Source organism: Pagrus pagrus (assembly GCF_965226575.1).
Source record: "Pagrus pagrus genome assembly, chromosome: 17".
Taxonomy (NCBI): Eukaryota; Metazoa; Chordata; class Actinopteri; order Spariformes; family Sparidae; genus Pagrus; species Pagrus pagrus.
The window spans coordinates 19739633-19761185 of record NC_140201.1 but is presented as its reverse complement, the minus strand read 5'-3'; the positions used below and the strand labels follow the sequence as shown (position 1 = coordinate 19761185).

The 21553-nt window shown below is 42.9% G+C and overlaps 1 protein-coding gene across 4 annotated transcripts in view; it reads left to right on the top strand.

The window, feature by feature from the left end:
- The window catches only part of fhod3a (formin homology 2 domain containing 3a), a 74832-nt gene that overhangs the window by 48807 nt on the left and 4472 nt on the right, over positions 1–21553 (top strand). For 2 of the 4 annotated variants that reach the window (XM_084380095.1, XM_084380094.1), the window contains exons 6-21: positions 2554–2648; positions 3329–3440; positions 3620–3714; positions 4127–4270; positions 4453–4688; positions 6259–6666; positions 8426–8485; positions 9036–9170; positions 10341–10391; positions 12939–13156; positions 15109–15444; positions 16711–17426; positions 17798–17938; positions 19915–20073; positions 20158–20340; positions 21151–21270. In XM_084380095.1, coding sequence (XP_084236221.1) covers positions 2554–2648; positions 3329–3440; positions 3620–3714; positions 4127–4270; positions 4453–4688; positions 6259–6666; positions 8426–8485; positions 9036–9170; positions 10341–10391; positions 12939–13156; positions 15109–15444; positions 16711–17426; positions 17798–17938; positions 19915–20073; positions 20158–20340; positions 21151–21270 — 3209 coding nt within the window. The remainder of the gene's footprint in view (positions 1–2553; positions 2649–3328; positions 3441–3619; positions 3715–4126; positions 4271–4452; positions 4689–6258; positions 6667–8425; positions 8486–9035; positions 9171–10340; positions 10392–12938; positions 13157–15108; positions 15445–16710; positions 17427–17797; positions 17939–19914; positions 20074–20157; positions 20341–21150; positions 21271–21553) is intronic. The other 2 variants (XM_084380096.1, XM_084380097.1) reach the window with 2 other exon arrangements.

The window sequence follows — 21553 nt, the reverse complement described above, 5'->3', positions numbered from 1 at the left end:
CCAGTAGTCAGATCTTTGGCAAATCTTTCTGTTTTCAGGATTGATTCGATTTTGCAGGATCACTTTGTAGCTTTTCCCCGTCGTCTTTGATGTAAAGGTCTCTGCGTACTCCTCTCTCTCAGCGACATGTATATCTGGTGTCGAATAGATTCCCCTTCCATGTACAGATCCGTCTCCTGCTTTGTAGTGACTCTTGATGATGCCTTTGGCCCCGTTATGGCTTGACCCATGGTAGGAAACAGGCCATTCTCCAGGTACAGAGTGACTCCTCCACCCATCTGTGCCCAACCAGGTGTCGCCATCTGGATATTTACCTTTGACCTTCAAGGCCATGCGGTACCATCCTTTTGGGCGCTCGTAAAGCTCATCACCTCTCTTACACTCAGACGAGTCAGAGAGATTAGTGAAGTCGTAGTCATACTTTGGATCAAAAAATTCTTTCTCATCGATGAAACATTCCTTCACGTAAGCCTGTCGCCTCCCAATGAGGTTGTAGAGGTGAAATTCATTAACAGACAAAATATCTTCCTTTCTCCCGCATCTTTTCTCATTGTAGGGTTTAATGATTTCTCCAAGAAGGGAAGACAAAACTTCAATTTTCAAATTTGAGTCCAAATACATGGTTGAAGGAAGGATAGGAGTTGCCCTCTCCTTCTCTTGCTTACAATGTGTGTGAGCTTTTTCAACTTGTCACTGGAACTTATATTCAACAGGTGGTAAAATTAGATCTGAGAAGTTTCTTTCACTTTCCCTTTCCAAGTTTAAGTTGCCACCTGTCCGCTACTTTGACATACAGCAACAACTGGGACAGACTGGCACACAAAAGTGGAGTTTGATCCAGAGCTGCCAGCTTCATACGGCACACAAACAAACTCAAGGGTTGTCATGATACCATAATTTTATCTCACTGTACAAGTTAATTTAAAACAAGGCTCAGTAACAATTAATCATGTCAAAAGTTTAGGCAATACAATAATGGTTTCCTAATAGAAGGCATATACGTACATAAGGTACATGAGCAAAATGTGAGGTAATGGGATTGTCCTCTAAGTGGACATAAAGTGTAATATGTATCTGTCCAATTGCAAGAAACTTAATGGACTGGACTGGTAGCTGGACCTGGGTTGGCGACACAAGATTACTTTGTCTGGTTCTTTGTCTCCTCATGTACATATGTGGAAGCGTCCTTGAAGAAATAATGTGTAGCACTAATGCATTAAACTAATGTAATGTAACATCAAAGTAAAAAAGAGCAATCCACTTTTTAATCAGAAGTTGAAACATAATCTCTGAGCTCTCCTCCTGTCAGTAAACAGCTCTGGATCAGAAGCACAATCTGATGTGATTGTTTATTCCTCCGGTCTGGCTTCGCCTCCGACACTCTGGTCGGCTCTGAAGAGTTGAGCAGCGGCTCCTCCCGACAAAACACTCTGCAAATGTCTGATTTGTTTTGTTAGGGAGCCCTCTAGTGGAGGAAATTACATGTTGTGCGTGAAAGCAAAACACTGAACCTCAAGTTTTCCCAAGGTTTAGGCCAGTGACTTGCGCTGTAGCTTGCTGCCATTGGCAGGTGAATGAGAATTGTAAAGCACTAACTACAGCCCAACATCGAGATTAAATGTTTGGTCTCAGCTGTTGGATGGACTTTTAGATATATTGCTTTGCTCACTTCAAATTGTTTGTTTTTTTGCTGTTTTTTTTCTCTTGCTCATGGTGTGTGTGAGCTGTGCTCACTTGTTACAGAAACGTAGATTTAACATATGGTGAAATAAGATATGAGAATTCACTTTCACCTAGACTCCTGGTTTGGGTGTCATGTAATCTGCACTGTGCTCTGACGTACAGCAACAGATGACAGCTACAACAGGGACTGCTGTGTTGCTTTACTGACTTTGATTTAATTATAACTTGAAGAGGGGAACCTGTAAATGAAAGTAATGAGCTGTCAGACAGACAGGAGAGCTCAATATCAATTGCAAAAACACTCATCACACATTATTAGGTCTTCCTTAAAGAAACAAAACGAGATAAGATGTACCTTTATTGAGTCCTGTGGTGGAAATTACAACATATTTGATACGTTTTCTTTATAAATTCTGATTAAAGGAGACATATTATGCATATTTTAAGGTTCATAATTTTATTTGGTCTTACTTCCCTCTAAAATGTGATGAAGTAGAGTTATAAAGTTTAACGTATAGTGACAATGCTCAAGTAAAGTGTTGAAAACATACTTTGTTACTTTTCATTGCTGATAACCTGAAACTGTCTTAAGTATAGGCATACATTAATACTGGGTGCAAATGAAACAATACGACTGAAGCTTTAAAATATTAGAGAATATCTCTAAATCCCTTCCTTTTTTGTCATAATGAACCACAGCATAAAGAAGGATCCCTGATCTGTTATTTATAGCTACTGTAGATGAACCCGTGTGCTGCACACAGTTGCCATTTGGTGTGCCCAGTTTGTTTATAGCAAATGTTGAGCCATCTTTCTATATTTGTTCTGACCCTCTAACTTTTTGTTTTCCCCTTCCTCCCCCTCTCTCAGCTCTGGGGCAGATCATGCTGTATGTAGACGGGATGAATGGTGTCATCGGGCACGATGAGACAATCCAGTGGCTGTACACTCTGGTTGGCTCGAAGGTACAGCCAAGCATACACACACACAAAAAACAACAACCTCAACATACACACACACAATGCAAGCAGGCTGTAGTCGGCTCTGAGTTCGCCATTCATTGTTATTTTTAGCTTTTATACAAAGAAACACAAACACATCTGCTACTGATCGTATTCTGTGTCCTGACCTGAGGGTGGTGTCTTTTGATGGTTTTGCGGTGTCTTAGTTATTTTCAAGTGTTCACTTCTGCTTTGCACTGAAAGTCAGTCTTAACTCCAGTCTAAACCTCAACAATGTATTGTCTCTATTACTTTTTTTTTTTTTATTTAAAAGCGTCTTTAATTTGATTTATTTTCAATATAGACATATCTGTAACCAGTGGCGGACTCGTGATGTTTGAGGGGCAGGGGCGAAAAAGATAAAAAGGGCACCACATGTATGTGGGGGTCACCAGTGGGCAGAAAGTTGTTATATATTTTTAGTCAAGGGAGGGGACTTTATCACATATTGTCCACTGGAAGGGCCCCCAAGAGACAACTTCAGCATGTTTTATCTACCATAGGTGCACCCAAGAGGCCACGCATGGGGCCGTTCAATCCCCCAAATAACTGTTAAGTGTTATAAAATAACGGTCACAGCACCATTATATATCTGTACTCTGTTTCTTGCCATGTGAGTTTGTAACTTCTTATCCCTCCTTTAGTTCCGTCTGGTGGTGAAAACAGCTCTGAAGCTGTTGCTGGTGTTTGTGGAGTACTCCGAGTCCAACACGCCACTGCTGATAGAAGCCATCACCTCTGTGGACAGCAAGAGAGGTATAAATAGCTCAACACGCCACCAGCTGCTGAGGAACAGTTTCCCTTTCATTATTATGTTAGCCTGTTGCTGTTTCCTGTAAATGTTCGGTTTACTGCCCAGGCTCATACAGAGGGGTGGCTTAGTAGAGAGTGACAATGTAACTGATGGTTTTTTTTTGTAATTTACTGATTTCTAGGCAGCAAGCCGTGGTCCAACACTATGGAGATCTTGCATGAGAAGGATGGTGTGGACACAGAGCTGCTGGTCTACGCCATGACCCTCATTAATAAGGTGTCTGCATCTGTAGTGACTATGTTCTGAGTGTTTACATAGTTTTTAACATAACATTTTCATCATTTAGTGCTAGATAGAGTAAAATATAACTCTATGACCTTTAAATCGTGCATTTTCTTTCCTCATTTCTGGTTTCATTGTTTAAATGTAATTTAGTCACCAAAATGTTTCAGATTGAGGAATGAAACTGCCAAAATCAAAATAATCTGAAAAATAAATGTTGGCATTAATACATTTATAAATTGTGACATTCATTAATATTTTTGTTATAAAATTTGTTGCTGTATTTATTCAAGCCATTTCTTTCTTTCTTTCTTTCTTTCTTTCTTTCTTTCTGCAGTTTCAGACCTCTGTATCAGATCAAGGATTTTAGACCTCAATGACTGATCTGTCTCTGTTTTTTTTGCAGACGCTGGCAGCACTGCCTGACCAGGATTCATTCTACGACATGGTCGATGGTCTGGAGGAACAGGGCATGGAGACAGTGTCCCAAAGACATCTGGGGCGGAAAGGCACTGATCTCGACTTGGTTGAGCAGCTCAACATTTATGAGGTTTGAGGCACAGAAAGTCATGAGATGACAAAGATGATATTTAGCTTTCAATAAAGATCAAACTTCAGCTTGTAAGAGCTGCATGAATATTACTAAATACTGTATTTAAAGTACACTTGCTCAATACTAAATCTCTCTGTGTGAATCAGCCCACTTCTCACACAGTCAACTTTCCCCTCCAGATAACTCTACGGCACGAAGACGGTGACGATGACAGCCAGCCTCCACCAGCGGGTCGCCGGGACCGCCGGCGAGTCAGCCTCGGGGGCGGGGACAAAAAGCGCGGCCTGGAGAGGAGGCGGAGCCGCAGGGCCTCTCTTGGCCGATCCGGTCACGCTTCCCCCTGCAGCCCCGCGTCCCCACAGAGAGCCGGCTTCCAGCCTTTTAATGGACAGAGAGCTGAGGACATGAGCGAGAGGTGAGAGGAGGGGAAGGTGTGTTAGACGTTAAAGGGTGATTCATGATTTGTTCTCAGCAGGTATAGTGAATGATCTAATAGTCATCACTCTTGAGCTCAGCAGAGAAGTTCTGACTGTCTTGTACCAACACTTTCTGCTCCAGAGCACTGTCAGGTTTCCTTCCATCCATGTAAGTTCAAAGGTCTCCCAGAAAAAGGTCATCAGCTGACCTTTGTGGCCTTCTGCTGCTTCTCACCTACATGCTGTAACAGCAACTACTGTGTCTCCTGTCACATGAAGCACTCTTGAGTGGCTTTTTGTTCTGTAGTGAAACACCGGTGCAGATTTGTGCTCCACTGAGAGAAAACAAAAAAATCCTCAGCAGCCTTCAGGCCTTCAGGGTTTGCTTGTACTTCTAATACAAGCGTACACTTTATTAAACCAGCACAGGCTTATTTCAGTGCCGTGTGTATGCACGAAAAGGGGAATTTGGAGCCGGTTGTAGCTGTTTACCTCAGGTAAGTACTTCCTCTGTATTTCCTCTCATCCATCATAGACTCGCTTTATGTGCCTCCTCCTTCATGCCTTTATCCTGTGCATCATTGTGCGAGAAATCCGTCAGCATATGGTTAATTTAACAAAGTGACAGATTATAATTGTTCATGTCAGAGTCTGTTTCCTGCTTTACATTATGAACGCACACACAGAAAAACAAACTTGTAATGGCCGTCCCATTCGTCACACACACATGGCTCTGGTCTCGTGGAACAACACCTGGCAGCGCACGCCGACTCGACTGCAGCGAGGCTCATCTGGTTTCACTAGACAAGACACTTTGGTGTTGCTGATCTCAAGTCAGTTGTCCAGCCGTGGCATATTCTCCTCTAAGCATTCCCTTCCCTCTTCCTTCTCATCCAATTTTGTCTTCATGTGCATATTAAAGTAACTATCTGGAGGCATGGCATGTGTAATGAGAAACATTCATCCCCCCTTTTCTCCCACTCCATCATTCTGTTTTCATTTGTCTTACTCCTTTTGTTTTTTTTCATCACTTTATCTGATAAATGTCACGTCCTTGTTTGTCTCTTCCATCTCTGTATTTCTCTATTGTGGTGAATTCCATTTGCATGCTTTTCTTATGTATCGCATCATCTCTCCCTCAATCCTTCCCTTAAATGTTCCACCCGTACGTCCGTTCATCCACCCTCAACAGAGAGGAGGAATGTGAGGATGGCATAGAGGAGGAGGAGGAGGAGGAGGATGAGGAGGAGGAAGAGGAGACTCCAGTGACTGAGTCTGATTCGGATGAGCAGGAGGGGGCTGATACAGTGTCTAAACAGACCACCCCCAGGTATTTTAGGACATGGTGGTAACCTGGAAATGAAATAATGTCCTGTGGTCTTTAAATGTCTCCTCTTTCAGTGTGTTTGGTTGTATATCTGGCTGTTTGATCTCCTTGTGGCCTATGTACCACGTAGTTGTTAGTATCAATGCAATACTCTGTAACCCCTGTGCACACGGTTCCGACTCTCTCCTTTGCAGTTTTTCTTTCATCCATTTATTCCTCTAAATCCATTCCTCTGTTTCTAGCCCAGCTAGACCTCTTCCATCCGTAGTTCACCGAACAACCCTCCAGTCCATCACCATCACTTCAAGAAGGGAGAACATAAAAGACGAGGAGCAGAGGAATCGGACCGAACCCACCATCCACTCCCCCTCTTCTCCCATCTCCTCTCTCCCCATCTCCTCCCCTCTTAGCCCCCCAGCCCAACCCTCCCTTCTGACCTCCCTGCTGGCCAGGAAGAGGTCCATCGTCACCGTCCCGGCCACCAAGGAGGTCAGCCCGCCCTCGCGCGGCAGCTCCCGTCCCTCCCCGGACCGCCTGCCCTACCTGCCCCACTCGCCCTTCCACCTCTTCTCCTACGACCTCGATGAGGAGCCGTCGCCCCCGGCTTCGGCTAAAACCAGCGAGGAGTCGCCCAAAACGACGTCTCCCAGGTCAGACGGACAGCAGAGCTCAATCTCACGAGTTCAAGAAGCACAGAGAGTTTTCCCTGCATCTTTTCGACGCTGCACTTTTCAGTTTCCACTTCTTTTTCTGGCTTTTACCAGCTTGGATCTCTTTGCATCACTTTTGTTAGTTATCACCTCCACTTTTCACCAGTTCTTTTCACTTCTTTGAGTGCACGGCTTCACACCTTCAGCCTGTCAAGGCTCTTATTATCGCCTATCGTTCCTTTTTTCCACCTTTTCTTCCTTTTTTTCTTAGTTTTGACACTTGCTTGCAATTCTCACTTTTGTTTCCCACTGTCACAGCTTTTTCGTTCTTTTGAAGAACCGGTTAGTTAGTAACAGTAGTTTTTTCACGCATTTCTTTTCACCTGTAGATCTGTAGTTCCACTTCTTGCTTGTTAGCTTCATCCTTTTAGTAGAATTTTAGCATTTTCTCATCCATACTTTCTCCCTTCACTGTCCACTTTGATATTATAAGTATATAGTATTGTTTTTCTCTTGGAGAAGACTGTCTTTCCATAAGACCTGAACCTCACCTATACATAGCTTGTTATGATAATGCTATAGTATATTCAGGATGCTACAATTTATGGCCGTGTTCACAAATAGTGCATATTTCATAGGTCCGCAACTAACAGTTATTCTCTGGATTAATTGATTAGTTTGTCTAGAAAATGTCTTAGTACTGTCATAAAGGAGTAAAAGAAAACAGAACATTGGGACAGTTAAGAAGCTAGCTGTCTGACTTTTTTGTTAAAAAAAATTACACAAACCGATGAATTGATTATGAAAATAGTTGGCAATTAATTTAAAGGTGCAGTATGTAAGAATCGGCAACCTGTTGAATTCATACTCCAAACAAATAGGGGGCAGCATACCTCTAAAGAAAGTGCTAACTGCTGCTAACTATAGCGAGTGTTAGCTTGTAACCACTCTGGAGTTGGTTGTTGGTTGTTTACTATCGAACTGTCACCTCTTGAAGTACAAAATGGCTAGGAGTTAGCTGGTTAGCATGTTAACTTCAATAGATATCTCTGCAACACAAGACATCGATGTCGTTGACATAATATCTAAACTGTCTTTGTCTTTTTGAATGTTTTAAACAAACATTAATACATATTGCACATTTAATATTTGACAACTAATCGATGCACCAATTAACTGTTGCAGTTTTAATATTCAAAAAGGCATTGAGTTACACATGTTCACCTATAATTAACAGACTGATTTTTTATGCCTAAACAAACTAAATAAACAAACTCTTTTTCTTTTCATGACTGAATAAACTGAATAAACAAATTGACCTTAGAGAACAACACATCTCAGAACAGCTTGAGAACAACTCAGTTATGGAAAGTTTATATTATTACCTCATTAATATTAAAAATATTAAAACTCAGCTTAAACAAGACCGCTTCAAAAAGAAAACTGCTGCCAGGGTTAATTAATCCCCACAGTAAATTTATTATAGCAAAGGGTCTTCTCAGATTCACAGTGGACTTAAAGTAAGGAGAGACACCTTGCCTGGCATTTTCAGGAAACACAACAGAATAAACACTACAGCAGTTACTAATTAGGGTCACTCTAGTGTTGCACCAACAGCATTCCCGTTATGTAACAAGGTGTCACATTCGTTTCTCGCCACCAGTTTCGCACGACGAGTTAGTCACTAGGGTGTCGTGTAACCGGGTGACTGCTGAGGTCACTCACTGTCACCCGTTTTCTCACCCCTTCTCTCACCCAGGAATGGAGGTGTCATGTCCTACGCCTCTGTCAGTACCCCGAGTACGCCCACCAGCCCCAGGTGAGAGGAGTCGACATGTGCCTGTACATGAAAACATCCTGAAAATACACACTTGTGTACCGTTAACACATTCACACACAAGTTTGTGTGTGTTTGCCTGAACGAACACACGCACGTGTGTAACAAGCTCGGACTGTGTGCAGCCCTGTGATGCATTCATGGTGCTGACATAGTGAAGTGAATGTGATCCCAGCTCCCTGGTTCCCTAGTTACTAAGCTGCTCCTGTTTCCTCCATGGAGAATACCGTCATTAAATGTAATTTATGGCCTGTTACATACATATGCACACATGTACAAGCTCTGCATATGTATGGAGCATGTGATGTGTTATGTTCATGAACACATTCAGATGTTTATATTGTCTCATGGCCCCACAATGGTGCAGCAGACGCTAGCAGAGGCAAAACCGTGACGCAATCAATAAATAATAAAGAAGAAATGTTTAATGTTGCACTGTGCTGACGTGTTTGACAAACGTGGTGCTTGAGGATCACACTGACTGCAGAGGTGTAATCAAACCTTTTTTTCCTGCTCCCTCTCCTCCCTTCAGGCCTGCTTTGGGAGGTCTTCTCTCCTCCTCATATCGACAACACCAGGAATCACTGGCGGCTGAGCGAGAGCGCCGCCGTGTGGAGAGAGAGGAGAGACTGCAGAGGATAGAGAGAGAGGAAAGGAACAAGCACAGGTGAGGCATTGCTGTCTTTGTTTTTCAGCAGTTTGAAATGACAGTACATTATATAAAAACGAGATATAATTCAAACGGGTACTCCAGTACTGGAAATGTACTGCCATTAAGATGGGGGACTCACAAGAGACAGAAAATTTGAACAGCAGAGGCAGAAATTTTCTGACTTATTGCCTCAAGTATGAGCCAAGCTCCAAAACGCAGGAATGATTTTCATAATCCTCCTAAATAGGGTTGTGCCTGAATCTGAATTTTCCAAGTTGACTCACAAATGTGGGCTACCAGATGGTTCTTGAATCTTGTTGTAACCATGAGGTTGCAGGGCAACGTATTCAGGACGTCACCGCACCTGGCCAAGAATTAGTCCTGCAAATGTGGTTATTTAACCACAATTTGACATTTTTCCTCTTCACAAACAAGACACATTTTTACGTTTTGACCTTAGAATCGCAGCTTCAAAATCATGTTGATGGAACAGTGTCTTGTAACAGGGTGAATGGTGTCTCTGTCTCAGCCACTCTGCCCCCCCATCACTTGTTTCTGCATTATGTAACCTCAGTGAGAGGGCAGGATCACAGCGTTACATACATGTTTACTTCAACACATAACATTGTTATGACCTCATGAGTTTTGTTTGTAGTTAGCTCCTACATTACATCTGACAAACTGTTACAGACCTGGGATTTGTGTTTACAACAGTGGCGTTGCACTCAGAGACGGTGGAGGGGGGCATCAAATCGCACAAATTGCCAATTTCAACATAATGTTGCTTTAATTAGCTTTTAGCTTGAGCTTTTTCCACCTGTTTCCAGTCTTTAAGCTGCTGGCTATACTTAATATGACAATGGTATTGATATTATCATCGAAGTCTCAGCAAGAAAGCGAAAAAGCGTATTTCTCAAAATGTCCATTTCTTTTCTGTGAGCAATGTAAATATGTCAAATATGTCAAATGTACAATATAAATGAAAATGACAGTGTACAGTGACAGTGATTTTACCATACAAAACATATGAGAACAGAGGGGAATTGTGGGTTACGTCAGTACCTTAGCTGCTTGGGCATGGTGTGTAAACATTTCATATTCAACCTGGCAGGTCCACAGAGGATCATACTGGTGCAGGGTTTGATTATTATGTTTTCAAAGTCTCTGTTTGTGTGTCTCTCACAGTCGCGGCTATGTGGATAAAATGGAAGAGGCCAGGCTTGCGCGGGAGGAGAGGTAAGTGTGTGCACTAAATCAAAACAACACACACTCACAGAACAGCTGAGCCCGCGGGGAATATGTTTCAGCCTGTGGTTTGGGAAGTTCAGTAATAGTGTAATTGTTTTCAGGTTAAAAAGGTGCCCTTTGCTGCCAGAGGCTGGGGGGATACTGAACCGATTTTCTTTGCTCTGTCGGCTTGTTTTTCCCTTTCTTAAGGAGCTGTATTTTAACTGCCACGCTCTGCCAAGTGCTGGATTGTTTTGGCCGCATGCTGTGAGAAAATCAGATTCCAGGATTCGTCAAGCTTTTCACACTGAATGCGCGTGCACACACACAGACACTCAAGCGCATGTACTTTTAATCCCACAGACAAGAAGAATTTTCATGAGGCTCATAAATGTATGTGTGTGCAAATGGGAATCACAGGAAGGAAGAGACGCACTCAAGAGGGTATGAGAGGTCACGATCAGATTTAGGACTGATCATACTTGATGTAGTCATCTTTTTGCTCTTTTCCTCCCTTCTCTTCTTCTTTTTCTTCCATTGACAGACTATGTACTGTGCCAAGTGCTTTTCCTCTAGACTCAGACCTCTTTCACCTTCAATTTAGAGCACCGTTGATAAAATAACACACGGTGTCCAAGGGTCGAAACTCAGAGCCAAAGAAAGACAAACTGAGACCAGGTGAATTCAACAACAGATGGTGGAAACAAGACACAAGACAAGCAAACGTGGACAGAAAGCCAGAGAGTGAGATGAGCACATGGGAGATGTATCCACAGTAGAGGCTGATGTATTTATGGTGTATTTGGGCGTCATGGTTATTAGGAAAACATGAGTTTTTACCCCAGTTTACCTCCCTGAAGGACTTATGTGTCTGACAAGATACAGTGCTGTAGCACCTGGAGAAAAAAAGTCTATGAAATATAATGGCTTCAGTGACAGTCCAGAAAAGATTGTTAATGGTGTATATACTGAACAGGATTCCTGAATCATGTCTCAGACATTTTTGTTTGCTTTTGATGCCTGGCTACTACATATTGCTAATTGCTTGGTTGCTCGTTGCAAAGTGCTTAGCACACCAAACTAAGATGCTGAACATGGTAAACATTATTCCTGCTAAACATGTTAGCATTATCACTGTGAGCATGTTAGCTCATATCTCCACTGTACAGCCCCACAGTATGTGTGCTTATTTTCAGTTGCTAGTTGTGAAAGGCTAATTAGTAATTAGCACACCAAACTAAGATGGTGAACATGAAACCATTTTGCACGTTAAACATGACAACATTAGCCTCATGAGCATGCTGATATTTTAGCTCATAGCATTTAGCTCATAGCACCATCTTGTTTCTAAATGTTAAACATGCTAAAGATCAAGATCATTAATATGATGATGCTCATACCACTTTTGTCCACAGGAGTCGCCAGAATCAACAAAACTTTAAAGTTCCTTGTAGCTGCTTTAAATAAATCATGAAATGCGATGTCATATCATCATCATCCATGGTATAGCAGTCATCTCACTCCTGGCCCGGTGATAACAGATTTTCTAATACAATGGCAATGTTTGATGATGCATATGTGTATTAACACACACATACAGTAAATGCGTTATGAAAAAGTGATTTGTGGGCATAGACACTACCTACAGTGATAGTCTGGCATGCTAAAATGTTTTGCAAACTATCACTCAACACCTTTTATTTCAAAGTGCGTCAGGACATACAGCAATTTGAAGGTTTCGTTCCAAGTCGAAGCACACAATACACAGTTGGCTCACTCGCTCCATTTCACTCCCAATCAGGTGCACATACACACAAACACACACATATATTGGTATCCAGTTTCTTCAGACCTCTGAAGTGGCCTGATGCTAATGAACTCTGAACAGAAGCTCCACACATTCATGGCACGGTGGGAAAGAGGAGGGGTTAGAGGAAGAAAGAGAGAGAGAGAGAGAGAGGGTTGATTCAGTGCCAGTGAATCTATTCTGGCCAGCAGGTTGAGTGGTAAAGTTTGTTAAGGGGAGAAAGGGAGGAAGAGAAGAAGGAAAAGGATAAGAGAGGAGAGCTGATCGAGGCACATCTTGAACAGGTTTACTCTGATTCACTTCTGCTGTTTGGCCTTTCAGCAGCCAGGCATTAACTTCTCTCCTGTCTTCTCCTCTCCTCTTCATCCTCCTCCCTAACACTGTCGCTTCTTCTCTTTACTCCCGCTGGTTGCATATTTGGACTGCTGGTGATAGCTGAACATTTGGCTTAACAGGAGAGGAAAGGAGAGCAGGACTGGTGAAACTCTTGACTGCAGGATTTGAGGGATGAATGTGTTAAATGCTGTGTGGACGATTAATAGGGTGAGGTAGAGAATTGAGGTGTGCTTATAGTGTGAGGAGAAGACACTGAGGAATGTGTTTTTAAGGCAAACAGTAGGTCTGTAGTTTGTCATGAATTTAAATAAATCAGCAAACAAACTAGTTCAGGGCACTGAGAGCAGCATTGTATGTAACTCTCTAACTCTGTTTTTTACCTCTTTCCTCCTCTGATCCACCCTCTCCTCCAGGTATAAGAACGTGGAGCGTCTGGCAGCAGAGGAGTACGAGAGGGATCGCGTCCGGGTGTCAAGGACTCGCCCTGACCTCAACCTGAACTTTGAACCCTCGGAGGCCTGGCCCTCATCATCGCGCAGCAGCACCCCGTCCTCCTTCGCCTCCCAGGAGGACGCAGAGGCTGACCTCGAATCCGGGACCCCCGCTACCCCCAACACGCCCTCTGAGACTGGTAGGACAACTGAGAATACTGTTTGATGGAGTAGCTGTCATATAGAAACGCACTGCACACTGTATTGACTAATCACATGGGGTCTCTGTGAGGATGGAGTTACTAACAAGTAAAAAATGTTTAGATGGCGACATGTAAGAGTAACATGTAACACTGTAGTTAACTAAACATGTTTACATACTCCCCTATTTTAATGACTGGTCGGTTTTGCAGTCAACTGGATGTTAATATTCAGCATTACTACTGCTACAAGTATAGTTGGATTGTCACTGTTTCTCCTGCTGGTACTGTTAGCCATACTACTTCTACTACCACTACTAAAAATAAGAATTTAAAGGTGCAGTATGTAAGAAAAAACAAATGGGGGGCAGCAAAATTCTTACACATTGCGCCTTTAAGGGGCTAAGTTAGCTTATGCTATAACTGTGTATACTCTGACACAAATGTTGGTCCTATGAAGATTAATGGTGGTGAAAACATTGATTCAAAACAATTTAAAAGAATAACCAGTCATGGTTAATTCGGCAAAATCTGTGATTACCATGGTAACACCATTTGCAGTTTAATACCATAGCAGTAGCTAACTAGAATGAGCAACTGTAGCATCTTCATACAGTGCATCCAAACAAAACTAGTTGGTCAAAAAACAATTGCAGCCTTGATCTGACTTATTGTTGCGCTCGCTGTAAGTAGTTTCAGTAGACAGCAGTAGACAACAGCATGAGTTTGAGAACTGTTCCATTATTCAATGTAAAAATTTACAACAAAATTTTCAGTAAAAAAAAATGCAGAAAATAATCATGTATTGTTTCAAGAAGTATTTTGGATGAAGGTTTACAGCGCTAACAGGGACATCGAAGGGGGGGGCTGAATATACAGAGTCCAGAATTTTGTGCTCCGCCCCTGAACGTTAATATCATTAAGATAGAATTGAAAACAATTACCTTTGATGACATACTACATGAATTGTTTGCTGTGCATCTCTCATGCTTGTAAAGGCAATCTTGATCAAGCATGACAACAAATACTACGCAGAGAGATAATATAGAATGTGAATACATTGAATGGCTAAAAATTGGCAACATAACTAATGTCGCACCAAAACCGCTCAGTACGACCTGACGATTTTAACTTTAAGATTGTGTGTGTTCAAGTTCTCTTGTATGACTTTGAATTTTGTCGGTTCACACCTCGGGGACCAGTTCAATTCCCAGTAGTGCACCCCAAAGTAATCATTCTCAACCTTAAATTGTTGCAGTTTGCAGCCTGCCATTTAAATTAGCAGGCAGGCGTGAGCACAACAAGGCGATGCGAGACAGACTTTGGAAAATACTGAGGGAGAGAAGGGGGACACCATCGGGGGGATAGAAAGAAAAAAAAACAGAGAGAGGATAGGGGTGAAAGGGTCAAATAGGTTTTTGAAAGACCTTTTTGAAAGTGTGATACCAAAACATCATGTGTAAGAAAAGAGCCTTGTCGTGGAGCCGAGTGCATGCGTAGCCACGAGCTGAGTTGCTGCAGCTATAACAGGCGAGTGTATGAGGCCTCACAGTGTCGTGTTTTTCTAACCCCGCCTGCCTCACTGCAGGCGGGGTTAGAAAGTTTGCACCATGTTTGCACCGTGTACATGAGTGTGTTTTGACGTAAACAGGAACTTAATTCCTCATTTCCTGTTCATATCCTGATCCTGCAACAACCTGTCTTTATGTACCTGCCATATTGTTTACATTAGTGCATGGGTGTGTGTTCTTGTTTTTCTTCTTACCATGTGAGTGAGTGGTGATACAGGGTGCCCTGGGAGCCTAAACAGAGACGTCTTTAAAATCAAAGACAGCCGTGTCACATGTTTCAAACACACACCTTACAGTATGTGTCTGTGTAAATGATTGCAGCATGTCTAATCAAGGCATGAGATGAGATAGTAAACCGGCATTTTACAATTTTTTTGACAGGAGAGGCTGATGACTCCAGTGCCAGTGTAGAAGCAGAGGAAAAAGAGGCCGCCGCTGAAGAGGAGGAAGAACAGAAAGAGGAGGAAGAAGAGGAGGAAGTACAAGAGGAAGCGGCAGCAGCAGAAAAGGAGGAGGAAGGCGAGGAGTGTGAGCAGGAGCCGGAGAAGGAGAAAGAGGAGGTGGAGGTAGAGGCGGAGGCAGAGGAGGACAGTGGCATCCTGAGCGACAAGGAGAGACAGAATGAGGAGGTGAATGAGAAGGACAACTGCTCGGCCTCCAGCATCTCCTCCGCCAGCAGCACTCTGGAGAGAGAGGAGAGGGCCAGCAATGAGAATGGTGGGTAGAGAAGTCTAGTTTGAAGTTGCTTTTAAGGATTTTTGTCATCTGTACTTGTCTTAAAATTAATGGATGGTTAAAATGGATTTTTTTGGCAGTGTATCAACATCATTCTTGCAAACTCTTCAAAATAGTCTTAAAGGTACATTATAACTTGTTTACTATTAGCACTATTAAGCAATATATCGATGACTGCGTCACTCTGCTGCCAGTAAAGAGTAGCTGACATGGATGTAATAAAATTTTGGCATTTTGGTGAGCAACACTGATTGTAAAGCTAACTTTTGCCAATGTGTGACATGGTGATGTAGTGTGATGTCACAAAGTCACAGAATTAAAGGCGAAAGTACTGATGAGGCGTTTCAGGAGCAGTGTTTTGTGGGAGAGAAGAGCTTCTGTTGGTGCAGACTTAGACCTGTTTAACTTTCAATGTCTTTTACATGCACGAGAACTGAACGGAAAAAAATGAAAAAGCTAAATAGGTTTCCTTTAAGTGATACTATTTCAGATGAGCCCTCTGTAGTGGATGGTGAAAATACATTGAAATTTGTACTACATTGTCGCAAATATGGTGATTTTGCAGAATGAAAGCTTCAACGTAAGTAGTACTGAAACCAAGAACAAACACAAGACCGATTACAGAGGGCTAAAACTTGAATTATGCATCTCCAAGTGTACACGTAAACATCTCTGCAACCTACGAAGAGAGGAGTGTTATGTTAGGTCACAGAGGCTCCCACAGGAACAGGCACACCTCCCAAATCTCAACAATTATTGGCTGATTGCTTATTTCAGCTGCTTTTGGGAGGCACGGCAGACACAAAAACTTACATAAACATGCCGCACACTGTAATGAAAGAAAGGACCCTTGTGCATGTTGGCCTACCTGCAGTGTTTGGGAACTCACTTTAGGTTGGACCATAAAAGAAAATGAAAAAAAGTTTTGTGAAAGTCAGTAAATAAGTAAAATTACATGATGATTTTTAATGGTCACGCTCCAAAAACATCAGATTCTACAGTTGACATAATACTTCTGCTTTCATGGTGTTACTCCTTGTGTCAAGTAAACTGAACCTCGTGTAAAATCGATCGAGTGTCCCTAATCATTATAAATGTCTAAATACATGCTGTTACATATATCAAATTGTATTTGTAATTCAGTTGATACCCTAAAGTGCTTTGATTTTAAAGCCTCCTTGACAATGGTTCATTGCATGCAGAGTGCACTTTTTCTTATACCCCTCTCTCCTCTCAACAACTCCCCAGGCTTTAAGGAGGAAGAGGTGAACGAGCAGTGCAGCAAACTCCTCAACAGCAAGCTTTTCATGCTGGACATGCTGTACTCCCAGAACAAGAAGCCCAGTGATGAGGAGGAGGAGGAAGAAGATGCGGAGAAGGAGAAAGAGAAAGAGAAAGAAAAAGAAGAGGGGGAGGACAAAGAAACCCAGGAGGACGCTGACAGCCAACTGGAAGGTGACCAGAAGAGCGACAACAGGGCCGACGGCTCCGATCACCAGGGGAGCATCCGACCGTTCGCAGAGCGGTTCGGAAACTTGATCAAGGACCTCGTGTCACCCCCCCCTCACCTGGAATGCCCGGCCAACGAGCCCCCTCCTCCCCCACCCAAAAAGGAATCAGACACGATCTGGGACCAGCTGCTGGCCAGCCCTCGAGAGCTGCGCATCGGGGACATCAACTTCACCGACCTGACCGAGGAGGATGACAAAGACATTCTGGATGCTGTTTTGATGGGAGGGTGCAGCTACCTCCCGCCCCCGCCCCCTCCTCCGCCCTTCATCCATCGCTTCCCTCCACCCCCTCCCATGCTAGGCAGCTGCCCCCCACCCCCTCCCTTGATTGGTATAATGAGGCCTCCACCTCCGCCTTCATTTTGTGTTCCCCCGCCGATTCCAGTGCCTCCACCCCCAGAGCCGCCTCTCTTCAACAAGAAGAAGAAGACGATCAGGCTGTTCTGGAACGAGGTGAGTCAAGGCAGAGTTACCTTTTTCATCAGTCAGGTACAACTGAGGCTTTTTGGACAGAAGAAACAGCTGCATGGCTCGCTTTATTCAGGCCTTCACTTTGTCTCAGTGTTTGTTTGTTTGTTTGTTTGTTTGACTGGTAGTCTTGCAGATGAAGATCAAGAGTTCTTATAAAACAGCACATTTTCATTAGCCAGTTACCATTAAGGAGTCATGAGGAACTGAATGACCCACAATGTTCCTGCTGCTGCTTTAACCTGGGGTTATTTGTATTCAAAGTCTCTCATTTACCTCTTTTATTGTGGGAAATGGGCGTCCAGCACATGTCTCTACCTCATGCAGTCCATTGTTCTCGTTCTGTTTGTGATCAGGTACGTCCGACAGACTCTCAGTACAGCGACTACAAGCGGAGCGGAGATTCGTTCTGGTCCAAACTGGAAACAGTGAAGTTGGACACGGCCAAACTGGAACACCTGTTTGAGACGAAATCAAAGGAGATACCAGTTACAAAGGTAAACAACCAGTGCCTGAACACGGTTCACAGAGGTCTGGGACACCAGTTTATAAGTAGTACACTGTAAAAAGTAATCTTACTTAAAAAAGTGGAGGAAAATGATTACCTCAAAATTACCAAGTAAAATCGACTAATAATTTTAAGTTGTTAAAATGTTTAAGCTCGTACAACTTAAATGTAATATTCTACTTTACTTGGTAATTCTGAGGTAACTGTGTTTCCTGACTTTTTAAATCTAAATTCAACTTTACAGTGTAGCTCTGTGTTTCTAACTGTCAAGCAAGTTTCAAGGTAACTTTTAAAATGTCGCAAAAAATAAAAAAAACATTGCGAATTTTGCACATTTCCGTCCAGGAGCAAATAAACTAGGCTATGGAAAAGTTTGTCTTAAGTCCGGGGATAGACTACATTACACAAATCTCACCTTGGCCATCTACAAGGGAAGTCTTCAAGATTTCCCTTCACCTTTTCCAAGGCAATACTTCAAAATGTGCATAGAAAACATTAACGGAAACAAAGATAATGAACGCCTTGACTGACCCAACCATTTTTTACAGTGAGTGTTATTTATTTGTTTGTTCATCTAACAGCACACACGATTGACTGTCCGGTAATTGGGGTTTGACAAAAGTTGATATGATGCATCTTAAAACAGTGGCGCAGCTTTTTTACTTTGAAACTTCTTGGACAGTGAGTCAGTGGTGGCCAAGTGCTACTTCCATACCAGATTACAAATGACAGTTTTGTTACTGATCGGGGAAAAGAGAGGCAGTCTTCCAGTCGCTTTGCACCAGTGTGGGAGAATCACGTGGATAAAATTCATAGTCCATTACATTACTTTATAATTATAAATAAATATCCTCATGTTTTGACAGAAGTCGTGTACTTTCTTTTTGTTTCTTTATGTACTTTGGTGGCTGCTGCTTTATCACACAACCCAATGGTAACAGTGTCCGTTACCTCCAGCGATCGAAAGTTGAAGTTTAAGGGGTTTTGGCGAGGTCACGTGTGTTCTGATCAAACAGGAGAGTTTGAATCCTTCATAATTCTCACAAAGCCTCTAAATAAGAAAAGTATGGTCTGCTAGGATTAGGGTTTCTCACACATTGAACTCCTGAGCCTCTGTTTCGAAAGCACAACTTGTGTCCGAGCAGAAGCAGTGAATAACTCGCCTTAGCTCGGCTTCTGGTCTACAAGTAATGTAACAGTGTGATGGTGGTCTGCAGCTACAGTGTCGAAAGAGCTCAAGTAAAGCTTCCAGTTAATGAGAGAATCCAAGATTTAGAGGACCACCTCAATATCAAAGCCATCAGAGGCCACAGCAGACTTTGCTGATATTATTATGGTAGAGTCTCCTTTGTTCCTTCTTTAGGTTCTTGGGTTCTCCTACCTGACCCATCAGAATGTAAAGTATGTACGTATGTATGTTTTAGTTATTAAAACGATTAGAGATCACAAGGTTCAAAGCAATTTCACATACGATTTTGCTTATAAATTGGTGCATTTCTTAATCAGTCTGTTTGTTTTCAGACTTCGTTCCATTTGATCTATTTCCCTGTTTGACTATTTAGTTTACAATAACTGATATACTGTTGTGTAAGTCTTCCAGACCTCCATATGGTGAGTATATAACTATATAGTGGCAGTAACCAGGTCTTTGCACCTCCTCTGTTACACTGCCATGTTACACCCTCCTTCCTTTAATAGCTAATGACCTCAAGTGCTGGTGAGGTCCTGTGTTCACATACAGTGTCACTACATCTGCAGACATGCAAACACCAACATAAACACACTTACTTACAGACGTTACCTGCGATCGTATTCCCTGCTCTACTAACCATATAGTTCCCACAGCTGCAGTCAGTGTGAGCTGAGTGACGGATCCCTCTAATCCGTAAAGCCGACCACACAGAGACAAGAGAGAGAGACAGAGGGAGACCCGGCATTGACCCTCACATTGTTTTTGTGCTCTAGAAAACAGCCGCGGATGGCAAGCGGCAGGAGATCATCGTCTTGGATTCCAAGAGGAGTAACGCCATCAACATCGGGCTGACGGTGCTGCCTCCTCCTCGAACGATCAAGACGGCCATACTTAACTTTGATGAGTACGCGCTCAACAAGGAGGGCATAGAGGTAGGAGATACACACGATCTGGTGTACGTGTTTGAAAGTGACACCTGTCACTCATGCACTGTTCACTGCTGTCCTCTCTTACAGAAAATCCTGACGATGATCCCCACAGAGGAGGAGAAGCAGAAGATCCAGGAGGCCCAGCTGGCCAACCCTGATGTCCCACTTGGCTCAGCAGAGCAGTTCCTCCTCACTCTGTCCTCCATCAGCGAGCTCTCCGCCAGGCTCCAGCTCTGGGCCTTCAAGATGGACTATGAGGCAACTGAGAAGGTCTGCATTAAACTATTAGATGAGATAAAACTTTAATAATTTGAAAAAATATGCTTTTCATAAAAATATAGAGGAGGGAAGGCCAAACCAAACCCATTTTTAAACAGCACATTTGAAATCATACCGAGCGAGTGGATGTGGTTTTATCAAAGCAGAAACAGACATACACATAAAAAAGTCCACTCTTAGTAAATGTGCGCAGCATGTGTGCAAATGTGTGTGTGTCTCATGTGTGTCAGTAAGCAACAACATCCCTTTTAGTGCAAACAACATCCGCGAAACATCAACATACTTACATCGGAACATCATAACAAAATATGCACGCTTATTAGCGGCACCTTGTCCTCCTCTGGCACACTCGGGCGAAGAATGCATCCAGGAGGAGAAGTTCAAAGTCCAAACCCCGAGAATGAAAAACACGCCGCCCCTCCCTCTCCCCATCCTGTAAATTTTACGGCTTTCCGCAGGATGCAGTTGTCTTTAATCTCTCCGTGTAAGGCACGACGGCATTCCCGATTCAACTCTGTGGGACGGTTTGGTAGTGGGAGGCTTAATGGAGGGCATCATACCGTGCGGGAACACAAACACATGCACACGGGATAAACCAAAACACAAGAGCTTGATGTAATCAGAGGCACGAGGCCGACCGAGGCAGCAACCTTTAAACAACCTCTCATGACCTCAGATGGGCGCAGATCATTTGTGGTCGGAGACGAGGTGCACCTGCTCACCACTTATGTAACAACACATGTTTTTGGGTGTATTAATTGACTCAGCTAATGATGTTTGTGTGTGTTCGCCTCCTCGCAGGAAGTAGCGGAGCCGCTTCAGGATCTGAAGGAAGGTATGGAGCAGCTGGAGAAGAACAAAACTCTGCGTTACATCCTCTCCACGCTGCTCTCTATCGGGAACTTCCTCAACTGTTCTACTGTGAGTCACAACCGTTACAGGTTCACATCATCACACTGGGACATAATGACAAGCTTCTTTTGTTTGGGGCAATTGTAGAGATAGTCAGTGGGTTTAATGGAGTGTGGATATTTTAAGCCTGTAATTTGTAGATTAAAAATTACATCACAGATTAGCTACTATTGTTTGGTCAGAACGGATGTATCTTATAATGCATACATATGACATACTCTTGGCTCAATCATGATGTATTTGGTTATATTATGTTCATTTTATGTTCAGCTTTAATGGATTTTCGTGCAAG